This window comes from Hemiscyllium ocellatum, chromosome 2 (assembly GCF_020745735.1).
Source record: "Hemiscyllium ocellatum isolate sHemOce1 chromosome 2, sHemOce1.pat.X.cur, whole genome shotgun sequence".
Classification (NCBI taxonomy): domain Eukaryota; kingdom Metazoa; phylum Chordata; class Chondrichthyes; order Orectolobiformes; family Hemiscylliidae; genus Hemiscyllium; species Hemiscyllium ocellatum.
The window spans coordinates 66081216-66098057 of record NC_083402.1 but is presented as its reverse complement, the minus strand read 5'-3'; the positions used below and the strand labels follow the sequence as shown (position 1 = coordinate 66098057).

Sequence of the window (16842 nt, the reverse complement as noted above, 5' to 3'; positions counted from 1 at the left end):
AAACAGTTCAAACCTCCCTAAAGTTTTCTCTTTAAATATCTATGGATGAGAAAAGCTATAATGCAAAACTATAATGAAGATGTACACTTTTAAGCTATTTTAAATCTTATTAATAAAAATAAGTAGACAATGCAACACTGAAAAAAAATTCAATGAATACTGTACTGATTACCATCAGCACAACTTTATGTGTAAAACAGAAAATAAATAAATTTAACTGAAATCTCCAAGCTAATAAGAAATTGAGATTCAACTGAAAGCTTATGAAACTTGAACTATACAAGCCATTCAGGCTTCAGACCATACAAGCCATTCAAACTGTTTTTATGAGGTAATTGCATGCAAGAAAATACAGTGAAACTTTCATCATTACAAGCCTGTACATCAATTAACAGCCATTATTAAACCAACACAAAAGCTACACCGCTGGCCTCTCATGCACAGCATACAGTTTAAACAACTGGGACAATAAAACTGGGTTTTTTTTAAAAACCTGCACTCAAAGATAAATTGTAATGCTGGTTCTGCTTTTCTGTATGATAACACTTCTAAGAAAGACTGCACAGAATTCCCAGTTCCTGAAAAACACCCCATTCTTGTATATATCATCAGGGAATTCTTATTCTTGCAGTGTTTCCTTTGACCTTTCCTATGTGTCTAACATGGTGATTTCACCACTGCTGACATCACTGGTGGCTTCCCCAGTGTTGGTATCAGCACTGATATCACTGGAGGCTTCACCAGTGTTGGTATCAGCACTGACATCACTGCTGCCATTACCAGGATTAGCAGTGTTAACATCACCAGTGTGTTGATTCACATCATCTTCCACTGTTTTTTGTAAATCTTGACTGTTTTCATTTTCCACTGCTATGTTCTGCGAGAACGATGAATCATTGGGATCAGTGCTGCTATTTTCAATGTTATTCTGGCTATTGGTATTTCCAAGGCGACTAGATGCCACCACAGCTTTTACAGCAGCCTGTTGAACAGAAAACATTAATTCATTTACTGTATGATGACATATTAAATATGTAATACAAGGTGACATAAAAATTACTAGAATATTCTTTCACCACATTTGATACAATAATGTGAAAAAAAGAGGAATTCATTTTGCATTTACTTGAAAACTAAAATACAGCAATGTTGGAAACCTGAAATAAGAAATATTGGGAACATGCTTTAAAGGAATTGTTCAGGGGTTAGTTTCTTCGTTCCAGATATAATTTTAATATTTTATTTTATCCAGCAATTTAGAGTAACTCCTTTATCTAAGAAGAGAGTCAAAATAAAGGAATCTGCAGGCCAGTTAGCTTAACAACTGTCATAGAAAAAATGTCAGAGATTATTGTTGATAGGCACTTGGGTAACTTCAAGTAATCAGACAAGGTCAACATGGTTTTGTGAAAGAGAAATCATGTTTAATCAATCTAGTGGAGTTTAAAGAGGAGGTAACAGGTGCTCAGGATAACATATGAATAGCAAAGTATTTATTGTACTTTAATTTCCAAAACGCACCCAACAAGTTGGCACAAAGATTATGTTTGAAAATAAATGCTCAAGGTGTATGCTATAGCATACTGGCATGGACAGATTTGTTGGCTAATGAGAAACAGAGAGTAAATGTAAATGGATCTTTTACAGGTTGACAAGATGAAATAAGTGGTGTGCTACAGGGAGATTATGCTTCAGTTGTACAGGCCACTAGTACTGTGCACAGTAATTGTCACCTTATTTAAGGAAGCATGTTAAATGTCTTGGAGATGGTTCAGTAAAGATTTACCAGACAAATATGTGGAATGGGCAGGTTGTCTTATGGGGAGACATTGGACAGACGACATAGAACATAGAACAGTACAGCACAGTCCTCAATGTTGTGCCGACCTTTTATCCTACTCTAAGATCAAACTAACCTACATATCCCTCATTGTACTATTTTTCATCTGCCTATCCAAGAGTCGCTTAAATGTACCTAATGTATCTGCCTTTACCACCACCACTGGAAGTGCATTCCATGCACTCACCACTCTCTGTGTAAAGAACAGACCTCTGCCATCTCCCCTAAACTTTATTTCAATCACCTTAAAATTATGCCCCCTTGTTATAGCCATTTCCATCCTGGGAAAAAGGCTCTGGCTATCCACTCTATCTAGGCCTCTCATCATCTTGTACACCCTTCTTTGCTCCAATGAGAAAAGCCCCAACTCTCTCAACCTTTCTTCATAAGACCTGCCCTCCAATGCAAGCAGCATCCTGGTAAATCCCTTGTGCACCCTCTCTATAGCTTCAATACCCTTCCTATAATGAGGTGACCATAACCGAACACAATATTCCAAGTATGGTCTAGCCAGGGCTCTAAAGAGCTGCATCATAATCTTGCGGCTCTTAATCTCAATTCTCCTGCAAATGAAAGCCAACAGACCATATGTTTTCTTAACAACCCTATCAATGTGGGTGGCAAAACTGAGGGATCTATTGACATGGATCCCAGATCCCTTTGTTCCTCCACACTGCCAAGAATCCTGCCTTTAACCCTGTATTCTGCATTCAAATTCGACCTTCCAAAGTGAATTGCTTCACACTTTTCCTGGTTGAACTCCATCTGCCACTTACCAGCCTAGTTCTGCATCCTGTCAATGCGCCATTGTAACCTCCAACAGCCTTCCAAACTATCCACCACTCCACCAACATTCCTGTCACTGGCAAACTTACTAACCCACCCTTCCACTTCTTCATCCAAGTAATTTATAAAAGTCACAAAGAGAAAGCACCCAGAACAGCTCCCACTGGTCACCAAGCGCCAGGCTGAATACTTTCCAGCTGCTACCACCCTTTGTCTTTTATGGGCCAGCCAATTCTGTATCCAGACAGCCAGATTTCCCTGTATCCCATGTCTCCTGACTTTCTGAATGAGCCTACCATTGGGAACCTTATCAAATACCTTGCTAAAATCCATGTACACCACATTCACTGCTCTACCTTCGTCAATGTGTTTTGTCACATCTTCAAAGAATTCAATAAGGTTTGTGAGGTATGACCTGCCCTTCACAAAACCATGCTATCTCTAATCAAGCTATGGGTTTCCAAGTAATCATAAATCCTCTCTCTCAAAATCCTCTCCAATGATTTGCCCACTAGTTATGTAAGACTGATTGGTCTGTAGTTCCCAGGATTATCCTGATTCCCTTCCTTGAACAAGGGAATAACATTTGCTATCCTCCAATCATCTGGCACTACTCCCGTGGACAGTGAGGATGCAAAATTCATCATCAAAGGTACAGCAATGTCTTTCCTTGCTTCCTGTAGGAACCTTGGGTATATTCCATCTAGCCCAGGGGACTTATCTATCCTCATATTTTATAAAATTTCCAGCACATTCTCCTTTTTAACATCAACTTGTTCAAACATAGCAGCCTGTTTCATGCTGTCCTCACAAACATCAAGGTCCCTGTCAGTAGTGAATGCTGAAGTAAAATATTAATTGAGGACCTCTCCTACCTGCTCTGACTCCAGGCACAAGTTCCCTCCACTATCCTGGATCAGCTCCACCCTCACTCTGGCTATCCTCTTGTTCCTCACGTCAGTGTAGAATGCCTTACGATTTTCCTTAATATGACCTGCTAAAGCTTTTTCATGCCCCCTTCTCGTTCTCCTAAGTCCATTCTTCAGTTCCTTCCTGACTACCTAGTAACCCTGCTGAAAATGTGTTGCTGGAAAAGCGCAGCAGGTCAGGCAGCATCCAAGGAACAAGAAATTCGACGTTTCGGAATTCGGAAATTCGAGGATTCCTGATGAAGGGCTTATGCCCGAAACGTCGAATTTCCTGTTCCTTGGATGCTGCCTGACCTGCTGCGCTTTTCCAGCAACACACTTGCAGCTCTGATCTCCAGCATCTGCAGACCTCACTTTCTCCTACCTAGTAACCCTCCTTTGTAACCCTCTGGAACCCTGTCTGATCCTTGCCTCCTAAACTCTAAGTAAGCTTCCTTCTTCCTCTTGACTAGATGTTCCATATCCCTTGTCACCCACAGTTCTTTCAACCTACCATGTGCCTCAGTGGGACAAACCTGTCCATCACTATCAACAAGTGCTCCTCACATTTCTGTTGTGCATTCCCCGAGAACATCTGTTGCCAATTTAAGCCACCCCAGTTCCTGCCCAATAGCATTGTAATTCCTGCTCCCCCAATTAAATACTTTCTCATACCATCTGCTCCTATTCTTCTCCATGACTATAGTAAAGGTCAGAGAGTTGTGATCACAATTACTGAGATGCTCTCCCACTGAGAGATCTGGTGCCAAGCACCAAATTCAAAATGGCCTCTCCTCTAGTCAGGTTATCTACTTAGTGAATCTGGAACCCTTCATGGTCACACCTGACAAAAACTGCTCCATCCAAATTATATGAACTAAGGAGGTTCCAACCCATGACAACAACCCTGTTACTTCTGCACCTTTCCAAAATCTGCCTCCCAATCTGTTCTTCCATGTCTCTGTTGCTATTGAGGGATGTGTAGAAAACTCCCAATAAAGTGACAGACCTTTCCTGTTTCTGACTTCCGGCCATACTGACTCTGTAGACAAACCCGCCTTGACAACCTCCCTTTCTGCAGCTGTGATACTATCCTTGAATAGCAATAAATTTACTTCCCCGCCATTCCTTTTGAAACATCTAACCCTGAAACATCCAATAACCATTCCTGCCCCTGTTCTATCCAAGTCTCTATAATGGCCACAATATCATAGTTCCAAGTACTGATCAATGCTCTACGTTCGTCACCATTATTCCGATACTTATTGTATTAAAATAGACACACTTGAATCCATCACACTGACTGCACCTTTGCCCTATCAACTGTCTATCCCTCCTAATAGATTGTCTTCACGATGTATCTGGCTGTTCACTACCTATTCCATCATCTGATCCATAGCTCTGGTTCCCACCGTCCTGCCAATCTAATTTAAACCCTCCTGAAGAGCTCTAGCAAACCTCTCAGCAGGTTATGGGCTACATGGTGGCACAGTGGTTAGTACTGCTGTCTCACAGCGCCAGAGACCCAGGTTCAATTCCCACCTCAGGCAACTGTCTGTGTGTGGAGTTTGCACATTCTCCCCGTGTCTGTGTGAGTTTCCTCTGGGTGCTCCGGTTTCCTCCCACAGTCCAAAAATGTGCAGGTTAGGTGAATTGGCCATGCTAACTTACCCGTAGTGTTAGATGATGGGGTAAATGTAGGGGAGTGGGTCTGGGTGGGTTGCTCTTCGGAGGATTGGTGTGGACTTGTTGGGCCGAAGGGCCTGTTTCCACACTGTAAGTAATCTAATAGAAAACAAAATCTAATCTAATACTGGTGCTCCTCCAGTTCAGGTGCAACTCGTCTTCCTTGTACAGGTACAATGTTTTCTAGAAGCTATTCCAATGATCCACATATCTGAAGCCCTCCCTCCTACACCAGCCTTGTAGCCACATGCTCATTTGCACTCGCTCTCTGTTCCTAGCCTTATTAGCCCATGGCACCGGTAGCAATCTTGAGATTACTACTCTGCTCATCCTACCTTCTAGCTTCCAAGCCAAATCCTTATATTCGCTTTTCATGTCCTTTCCCTAACTCTGTTATTGATACCGATGTGTACCATGACTTCTTGCTGTTCTCTCTTCCCCTTAAGAATCCTGTAGGCTCGATCCGAGACATTCCTGATCCTGGCACTTGGGCGGCAACATACCACCTAGAGTTACATTTGTGACAATAGAATCCCCTGTCTGTTCCTCTTACCATTGAATCTCCAATCACTATCACTCTCCTATTCTCCCCCTTCTCTTCTAGGCACAGAGCCAGACTCAGTGCCAGAAACCTGACCGCTGTGGCTTTCCCCGGTATGTCACTCCCCCCCAGCAGTATACTTATTACTGAGGGGAACGGCCACAGGGGTCCCTGTACTGTCTGCCTATTCCCTTTCCCTTTCCTGACCGTCACCCAGCCACCTTTATCATATAACTTAGGTGTGACTACCTCCTAATAACTGTTCTGTATCACCCCCTCAGCCTCCTGAATGATCCGACTTGTATCTTCTGGAGTTTCAAAGAGCAAAAGGCAACTTGCCTGAAACATATACAAATCTGAGGGGTCTTGAAAGGATAGAGAATCTAGAACTTTGAAAGTTGTGAGACTCTCTTGCTATAAAGGTAGTGGAAGAAGGATCTTTGAATGCTTTTAGGCAGAGAAATGTAGAATCTTTTTAAGTAAGGAGTGAGAGGCTACTAGGGATAGGTGGGAAGGTGGAGTTGAGTTAACAATCAAATTAGCTATGATCTTATTGAATGGAGTAGGCTTGAGAGGCTGAAGGGCCTACAGACTGCCTCATTCTACCTCTAGGTTATTCCCTGGTGCTTTAATAGGTAGGGCAGCAGCAGACTCCAACATGACTTTTGCCTCCATTTGTTAATGGTTTCAGGTAGATACTACCTGCCTCTTGATGCTACTCAACACCTCTGATTGGGCTGGTCTCCTGTCAATTAGGTTATTCAGATTATGAGAGCAATGCAGCTTCAGCACATGCTTGTATTGGAGAAGCCAATTCAACATCTCAGCCTCATAATAAAAGGCCATTGACTGTAATAATTAATTATGTTTTCTTTTTGTAAATATTATGAACATAAAAATTAGGAATACAAGTAGGCCACTTGGCTTCTTGAGCCTGCTCCAACATTCAATAAGATAATCCCTCATCTGATTACATTTCCATCCTCCCTTATTACATTTCACTCCATTGCTTATCAAAAATAGATTTACCTCCACTTTCAAACTCTGTTTTCACAGTTTTTTCCAGGAAGTGTTCCAAAGACTCACAACCCTCTGAGAAAATAAGTTTCCTCGTCTCTCTTTTAAATGGACTAACCTTTATTTTAAATAGTGATCCTTAGTTTTAAATTCACCCACAAGGGGAGACATCCTTTCAACATGTACCATGTCAACCTCTTCAGGTACGTTTCTAAACTTCAATACATGAAAGTGTCCAACCTTTTTTGCAAAAGATTAACGACCCATTCTGGGCAAGGATTCAGTAAATATTCTGTGATCTGCTTCCATAAATAATGTGATAGATCAGACCAGATTCCTTCAAAACATTTTAAGAAGGTAGCCCAGACCTTAACTTTTTCTTATTTTAAAGACAAATGTAAAGCGTCTGTTCCAGTTGTAATGCGATATTGTAACCCAGGTGTAAGGTAAACTACTTGACATTAAATAAAACACAATTAATTTGTGATATGGAGGTGCCAGCGTTGGGCTGGGGTGGACAAAGTCAAAAATCACACAACACCAGGTTATAGTCCAACAGGTTTATTTGGAAGTACAAGCTTTTGGAGTGAAACTCCTTTGTCAGGTGGCTAGTGGGACAGGATTGTAGGACACAGAATTCATAGTAAAAGATCAAAGTGTCTTACAACTGATGTGATGTATTGAACAAACCAAGATTGCTGTTAGGCCTTTAATAACTTAGAATGGGTTTCAGGTTTCGTTTCATTAATATGTAAGTCCCAGAACTTCTTTCAGGTCACATTCCCAAGATAATTTAAGGTTTTATTAAAAAAAAGGTAACATCTCAGCTCAGTCAATGCATTAAAGTGTGAGGTTAGAGTCTGTCTAAATTCCAAACTTGAGTCAAAATAGTTCTACTTCCAAAGTAGGAATTTTTAAAATGTCGCATGGACTGACTGCCTACCTACAGACTGTGTGCTTTTTGAATAAATATAATGTACCTGCAAATACTAATCTGCAAGTGCAAATTCACCCCATAGATTTATACATGTGTGTGCGTGTGTGCTTGAGCGCACATACTAGGGACAGTAAGGGAGTGAGAGAGCATGCTTGTTAGAGGGAAAGAATATGTGTGTATCCCTGCGTGTGTGACAGAGTATATGCTTGTGACAGAGTGAGAATATGGGGGCGGGGGGGTGTATGTATCTGTATGAGAAAGGGTCTGCATGAGTATGTGAGTGTGATCATGTGTAAGAGTGTGTGTCCACCTGTGTGTTTAGTGTAGTCGGGTCACCTGTAGTGTGACATGAACACAAGATCCCACTTGAGACCATTCCAATGGGTACCAAATTTAGCCTCTGCTTGGCGACTGTGTTGTAGCGAATTCTTAAGTCTGTCTGGAGGACAGACACCTGAAGATCCGAGGCCGACTGTCCTTAACCACTGAAGTGTTCCCTGACTGGGAGGGAACATCCCTGCCAGGCGATTGTTGTGCAGTGTTCATTCATCAGTTGTTGTAGCATCTGCTTGGTCTCGCCAGTATACCATGCCTTGGCACATCCTTGCCTGCAGTGTATGATAGACAACGTTGACTGAGTCACATGAGCACCCGCTATGCAGGTGGTGAGTGGTGTACCGATGTGTGATAGTAGTATCCACATCGACACTCTGACACATCTTGCAGTGGTTGCCATGACACGGCTGTACGGTGTTGTGATCCATGTTGTCCTGAAGGCTAGGCAGTTTGCTGCAAACCATGGTCTATTTAAAGTTTGGCAGTTGTTTAAACGCGAGAAGCGGAGGCGTAGGGAAGATCTTGGCAAGATGCTCAACCTCTTTGATAATGTGTTGCAGACTGCAAAGAACATGTCTTAGTTTCTTTGCTCCCAGGAAGTACTGGACAAACGAAGGGTATCCTATCTTTCTCAGACACACACGGCAATCCCCACCCACTACCAACAGCATCATTCCCCCCCCCCCCCCCCCCCCCACTCACACCCTTTCACAGGCATATGCTCTGCCACACTTGTGCACACTATTTCCTTCTCTCCCAAACAAACACTCTCTCACTCCCTCACATGCACACATACACTCGTATAAGTCTATGGGGTGAATTTGTACTTGCAGATTTGTATAAGCAGATAAATTTTATTTTGTTCAAAAAGCACACTATCTGTAGGCAATTTCTACTTTGGAAACAGAACCAGTCTGACTCAAGGTTGGAATTTAGACAGACTCTAACCTCACACCTTTAATGCATTGTCTGAGCTGGGATGTCACTTTTTAAAAATAAAACCTTAAGTTATCTCAGAAATGTGACTTGAAATAAGTTCTGGGGTTTATACATTAATGAATCGAAACCTGAAACCCATTCTAAGTTAAGAAAGACTTAACAGCAATCTAGGTTTGTTCAATACATCACATCAGTTGTATGACACTTTGATCTTTTACTATAAATTCTGTGTCCTATGATCCTGCCCCACTAGCCACCTGACCAAGGAGCAGTGCTCCAAAAGCTTGTACTTCCAAATAAGCCTGTTGGACTGTAACCTGGTGTTGTGAGATTTTTAAACAATTAATTTTGAACACTGTACTTAACCAAAGAAAGATAAATTTAGAATAACTTAACACTAATGAAAAATTTAACAGAATAACAGATAAATAACTATTACTAATTAACTGTTCGAATATAGCAACATCCCATAAACACGTGCCTTGGCAAAAAAGGAAAGTTCAGACACTGATTCTCACACACAGTTCTCCAATCCAGGATGAAAAAACATCAAGTGAAAATTCAGAAAGAGTAGCAGCCAAGAGATATTCACTGAAGTTTCCAACTCTGTTGAGACCCCAGTAGCTGATGTTACTCAAAAACTAAAACCAAGAAATCCTGGTCTGTAAGAGCTGACCATACCCATTCAGGCTGTTTTAAAAAGTGGTCTCACCAGCCAACTCAGTACCTCATGTTCAATCTCTCTCTTAAAAGAAACCAGGACAAAACAACTTAAATCTACAACATTGTCACAATAAGGTGTCTCTTTTGTCTTAACGTTTTTTTAATTCAGGGGATGTGGACATTGCTTGCTGGGGGATTTATTACCCATGGTTTAGATCAGAGTGGTGCTGGAAAAGCACAGCAGGTCAGGCAGCATCCGAGGAGCAGGAAAATCGACAGATTTATTGCCCGTCCCTGGTTGCCTTTGAGAAGGTGATGGTGAGCTGCATTCTATTTGGTGTCAGTAGACCCACAATGCCATTACGGAGGGAGTTCTGGAAATTTGCCACAACGACATTGAAAAAGTAGCAATATATTTCCGAGTATGGATGGAGAGTGGATTGAAGGGGAACCTGTAGATAGTGGTGCTCCCATCAATATTGTTCCACCATTGAATGGGATTACGACTGACCTGATAATTCTAAACTTCACTTTACTGCCTTAGGGCAGCACAAATGTGAGTTCTTTCCTTAAAAAACAACTTGATTTGTTTACATTAGGTTTTGATATCAAGATAGTTAATATATGTCAGAAATAGGGTGGAAATAATCATTTCAAGACCATTCCAGACACCACTTTCACAAATTCTCCATTCCTAGGGTTTTACCCCAAATTCCATTTAGATTCTTGAGGTTTCCAGTTTCAGCAGACATCATTTCAAAGATTGCAGATGATACAAAACTCGGAAATGTAGTATCTAAATATTATCTTTTATGATTTATTGATTCTTACTTTTAGTTTGCGACGAGCATTGAATTCCTGAAGTTTCTTTTGCACGTTATCCATATGAATGAAATTTGCTGCTTTTCCTATTACCCAGGGGTGTTGCAGGGCCTGATAGGTAGTCAGGCGTTTCTTAGGATCCAAAACAATTAACTTTCTAACCTGAAAGAAAATTTTGACGTAGAACAAGAAACATATTCAGTAATTAACCAACTTTTGCAATAGGAAGCTACAATATGTCTCATCTCTGGGACACACCAAACAACCTCACCATCCTGAGGCCAACCACTTCAACTCCCCTCACACTCCCCCAAGGACATGCAAGTCCTGGGCATCCTCCAATGCCATGTCAAAGCCACCTGCCAATTGGAGGAAGAACGCCTCATCTTCCGCCTTGGGATCCTTCAACCACACAGCATCAACATGAACTTCACTGGTTTCCAAATCTCGCATCCCCACCTCATCCCAGATCCAAACCTCCCACTCAGCATTCCCCTCTTGACCTGCCCTAACTGTCCATCTTCCTTCCCACCTATCCACTCCACCCTCCCCATCAACCTATCACAATTATCCCCCACCTACATCCACCTGTCACCTTCCCACCTACATTCCCCTCAGCCCCACCCCCAGCTCCCTACTTACCTCTCACACCCCCCCCCCAATTCCTGATGAAGGGTTTATGCCCAACGTGACTCTCCTGCTCCTCAGATGCTGCCTGACCTGCTGTGCTTTTCCAGAGCCACCATTTTCGACTCTGACTCTCCAGCATCTGCAGTCCTCACTTTCGCCTGCAACATGTCTCAGTCCTGCAACACACACATTACATAAAGTCTTCCTTTTCAGTCAGAGCCGGATGTATTATATGAAGGACAAAGGCAATGGCCAAGCACTAAATTGGCAATTCCCAGTTTCATGTTTTTAATTATGTCTAGCTGAAAGATCAATCCCCTTAGTACATACACCACCAGTTTAAAAAAGGGTATCAGAGAGTGAGATAAATGAGAAAGTGTTGACTAAGTAATATGTTTAAACACCTTGAAGACTACAGGAGGAAAGAAACATTGACAGAGATTAAAACGTTTTGAGATCTTGGGAATTTGTTTTATTTGTTCTTGAGATGTGATACTCATTAGCTTGGTGAGCCTTTATTGCCTAAAGGTAACTCTCCTTGAGAAGGTGATGGTGAGCTATCTTCTTGAATTGATGCAATCCTTGGGTTGTAAAGACACCCATGGTGTTGAAGAAAATATTTTGACCCAGCAAAGAAATGGCAGTATAATTCCATGACATTTTGGTGGGTGACTTGAGGGGAATTTGTAGGTGATGGTGTGCCCATGCATCTCTTGCCCTCGCCCTTGTGAGATACAGGTCTGCCAAAGGAGCATTGGTGAGTTGCTGCAGTGGATTTTGTCCACAATATGTATTACTGGTGGAGAAAGTATGCCAAGGATTCCAGAATTATTGTGGTTTGCTGGGCCCTTTACTTCACAGTGGCTGCAGAGAGGAATGGAGTTAGTGCAAGAGGATGCTGAAAAACATCTGGCATCCTTGACAAAAGCATCCTGATGTGTTTTTGGCATTTGCAGACACAGACAAGCCTGCAATATTATGAGAAGACAATGTTTAAGTTGACTAGCATGTCTGCAAATTGGCTTTCCATCTCAATCTGTCAGACTACATTCCTGCAGTCATTCAGCCAGCCATCATATTCAAAGCTTTTCCTCCTCATTAAAGGTGACCCATTTACCTGAAACTGACCAAGATAACTTGGAGTTACAATAAAGCAAAGACCATTTCAATGAATAGTGTATATATACCTGTAGTCATTGTTTCATTTGAAATAAAGCATTTATGCAAAAGTAGTACTACAATAAACACCCAAATGAATCCCTTTGTGGTATTAAGGCTCTTTCCTCTTATACTTTCCATTACTTCTATGTAGTGCTACCCTGTGAATTCAGGAGAAGTAGTGGCAGGCTGCTTGATTGCTTGCTGTGACCCAAAACATGCCTCTGGTCAGCATCTGTTTTGTTTTGGACTGCATGATGGTCTGATCAAGTCTGCACCTGTGGTTCAGAAGGTGGGATCAGCAGAGGCTAAGAGGTAGAAGCAGTAAGAGAAGAGTCCCCATTAGCCATTTCTCATTGTTTTCTCTCAAAGCCTACCTGCTCTCCTCTGCTAGTCAACAGTAGGAGTGCACTTAGATGCATGACAGTGTAGCATTTTGCTGTCAAGGTATTCTGTAAACTTACCAGAGTGTGCAGGGTACTGGTGTCGACTAGCACGCTTTCAGTAATTTACTGTTTCTGATTCTCCAGGAGATTGACAAACCTTAAACCAGAGATGGTAATCAGTGCACATGCCTGAGACAACATGGCACACATTAGAGATAGATTTCTCCATAACCTGCAGATTGGTATGTACAGTCTCGAGAAATACTGCAGAAGGACAGACATCTCCTGTTGCTGTTCCACAAGTGGTCCTGTTTTTAACAATGTCTCAGGCTCAGCATCGATATTTAGCTGAGCAGAACTTTGAATGTTCGCTGTCCTCCTCCAAGAGGCACTCTCCACTGCTAACTCTGTTTCCAGTTCCTGCCCCGCTCACATGTATAGTGCTCTTCACCATGTGCTACCCTACCTATCTGTGTTGATGTACCCACAGAGATGTCTGGAGCTGCAGTGGTGGAGCACACACAGGAGTCAGGTGATGGTGCTTCCTCTGAGAACTCTTTGGGCTTCCCCTCTATCAGGATCATCATTGCACTGTGGGAGAAGAGAAACAGGAATTAAACCTTTAAACAACAGCAATAATAACATAACTTGTTTTCCAACTTTCTTTTCAACATCAGCAATTTTGTTACACTCTGCACTTTCATTCAAGCCGTAAAATAAATTGTAAATAGTTGAGGCCCCAACACTGATCCTTCTGGTACCCCACATTTCCAACTTGAAAATGACCTATTTGTCTCAATTCTGTAACCTTTTACATTAGTGCTGATAGGAAGTGGAGTTCCAAGTTAGCATTGTGCAGATCATGAGAATAAAGGTGCAGTATTGGTCTAATCAATTCAACATGAGCAACAAATAAGCTTCAAGTAGCAATGTATCATCTAGTGCTGTCAGCAGACCTCTGAAACCATATCCCATCTCCTATAATTATCATGCCACTTTGCTGATCAAAAATCTTTCCTCCACTGCAGTCAGTGTGGCCATAGTTGCAGTCTGCCTCTAATTCGTTACCTGTCCTTGGAACTGTAGACTCTTTTCTACAAGGAGAAAGGACAGAGTTAGGAGTGAGAGAAGTGAACTTCTTTTCTGAGGATTGAGGATGAATATTTGAGGAAGATAGCTGTGAAGAATATGTATGAGAGGGTAGTAGGACAAGAGTGAATTTGAGTGTTGTCTATTGAAATGAAAACTTGAGGATGATGTTAGAGGCATGCTTTGTATATTCTAGGAAAGTAACTCAGTGAGAGGAATGCCATGCTGCAAAGGTGGAACGAGATGGTAGTAGCTTTTAGCTGAATGGTCTACAATATTCACCCTTTTGGATGTGGCACTGGATCCAGGTCCTGAGCACCACACTCTTATGGTCACCATTTGCAGCAGCCTGCATGGTGAAGCGGTGTGGCCACCTGCTGCTGTCATCGTGGAAGTAGACTTCTTCTCTGGTACTGACTGAATGCGTCATGCCCTCCAAGGATGAGTCTAAGGAATGAGGAGACATGTGGAAGGCGTGAGGAGCGCATTCTTTCCCTAGCTTGACATCCCATGTCAATCCTGCAGCAGGCTTCTTCTTCCCATAATTCAGAGCTAGGACAGTGAAAAATGTAGGAAGAGTAGACAGAGTAAGTCCATCAAGAGATTGCTAGACTACTTTGGGTATTTCAAGATCAATTTGGAACTGGCAACCAATGGAGGTCGGTGATGATACAGCTGTTGAGTGAAAAGAATACACTGCTGAAGGGAAAGTTCTAGATTATTGGAGTTTCTGTAGGATGATGTTTAAAAGGGCAATGCGATCATTAAAAGTTCTCATGTTGACAAAGATTATTGAGCATTTTAGTGGCTATGGGATGAGGGGAGGACAGACATAAACATACATGATTGTCAAAATGGAATTGGCTATGGCAAGGTTGGATTGGATAAGGGCCTTGAAGCTCAGATCAGCTCAGAATAAAATAGACACTAATGTTACTCACTAGCTGGGCCTACCGCTGAGCAAACAACTAAACAGAGAGATGTTTTAGGGGACTACATGTCAATATTGCTAACCCATAGCTGAACTAGACAGCATTGTTCTTGCCAATGGTGAGTCAGACAGCATGGTCACAGTTGCAGATTTGAGAGTGGTGACAGAGAAGTAAAGGTGAATGCAGTAAACACGTTAATAAAAACTAAACAATACTTACGAATAATGTTTAGTGTGCATATAAAGTAGTGTTCAAGGCTGTACTATAGGCCATACAAAGCAACTGTATACATGTAGAGAAATACATTGTTTTTAAGAATTTATTCTTGGGAATGTGGGCGTTGCTGGGTGGTCAATTAGGACCATCCTAATTGCCCAGAGCATGGTTAAAGGTCAAGCACATATCTGTGGGTCTGGAGTCACGTAGGGCAGAGCAGACATTAGTGAATCAAACTGGTTTTTCCAGCAATCAACAGGGATTACACAGTTGCGATTAGACTAGATTTTTTTATCATTCCAGACTCATATTTATTTCAAATGTCACTATCAGGCAGAGTGAGATTTGAACCTATGCCCCAAGAATATTCACTTCAGATTCTGGATTACTAGTCCCATGACATCACCACCTCCCTGAGGATTACCAGAGTTATAAAGCAATGGTACAAAACATACAAATGGAACCATGTAAGAGGAACAGTGGAGAGAGATTTGGCAGTCAACCATAAATATTGATGTCAATTTGCTGATGATGGATAATGTATCAAAGGCAAAATTATCGTTGGTGACTCTGACCTTGGTTTTGTGAGAGGAATGGAAGCTAGACTGAAAAGAATTGAGAGGGGATGGTGGACAGTTTGGAACACAGCATTTTCTCCCAGTCTGTTTGAGGTGAGTGTTTTGAAATAACTCTTCAGACTGGACTTTCAGAATCTGGAAGAATGTAATTGACATTTTGAAGAGGCTACTAATGGAGTTTATTTTTGTAGAATGCTCCTCCCTTCCCAATTAATGAGGGGATTTATAAACTTTTCTGGTTTCATGAATATGTTTCTTTGTTTCGCTTATCAAATCACTGAATTAGATTTTTAAAGGTCTTTTTAAATTTACACATTGCTCTGGCTGCCATAGTGTCAAAAAGCATGGAACCAGACCATTCGGTCCAACTTGTACATGCCGATTAGGTTTCTCAAACTAAAGTGGTCCCACTTGACCCATATCCCTCTAAACCTTTTCTATTCATGTACCTTTCCAGATGTCTTTTAAATGTTGTAACTATACCTGCATTTACCACTTCCTCTGGCATTTCAGTCCAAACACGAACCACTCTGTGTGAAAAAGTTGCCCCCCAGATCCTTTTAAATCTTTCCTTTCCCATCTTAAAATTATGTCTCTGGTTCTGAATACCCCTACCCTAGGAAAAGACCTTTACTATTCACATTATCCATGCCCCTCATAATTTTATAAGCCTCTGTAAGGTCACCCGTCAACCTTCTACACTCCAGGAGAAACCAGTCTCTCCTTATAACTTATACCCTCTAGTCCCAGTAACCTCCTTGTAAATCTTTTCTGCACCCATGCCAATTTAACAATATCGTTCCTATAGCAGGGCGACCATCTGAACTGCTAGTTATCTATGGTAGGAAGTTCAGGTTGAGGTTCCAGATGTAAGTTTGCTCGCTGAGCTGGAAGGTTTGGTTTCAGATGTTTCAGCACCATACTAGGTAACATCATCAGTGAGCCTCCAGATGAAACACTGGTGGTATGGCCCGCTTTTTGTTTGTGTTTAGGTTTCCTTGGGTAGCGATGTTGTTTCCTGTGGTTTTGTCATTTCCTGTTCTTTTTCTCAGTGGGTGGTAAATGGGATCCAAGTCAATGTGTTTGTTGATAGAGTTCTGGTTGGAATGCCATGCTTCTAGGGATTCTTGCACATGTCTCTGTTTGGCTTGTCCTAGGATGGATGTGTTGTCCAAGTTGAAGTGGCATCCTTCCTCAAATGTATGTAAAGAACACGTCCAGAAGCCCTAGCCTCTCTTCCCTACATCAAAGACATCTTGGAAATAACTGCCAGACTACTCAGACCTCTTGGCATCATGGTAGCCCATAAACCCACCAACACACTAAAACAGCAGCTAATGAACTTGAAAGACCCTATACAGACAACAAATAAAACTAA

General features: G+C 41.8%; 1 protein-coding gene across 1 annotated transcript in view; it reads right to left on the bottom strand.

Moving 5' to 3' along the window:
- Positions 1 to 525: 525 nt before the first annotated feature.
- Positions 526 to 16842, bottom strand: part of camk4 (calcium/calmodulin-dependent protein kinase IV) — a 145482-nt gene continuing 129165 nt past the window's right edge. Inside the window, exons 10-11 of the mRNA XM_060844433.1 lie at positions 10485 to 10637; positions 526 to 982 (exon numbers count right to left, since the gene is read on the bottom strand). Coding sequence (XP_060700416.1) covers positions 650 to 982; positions 10485 to 10637 — 486 coding nt within the window. The 3' untranslated portion in view covers positions 526 to 649. The remainder of the gene's footprint in view (positions 983 to 10484; positions 10638 to 16842) is intronic.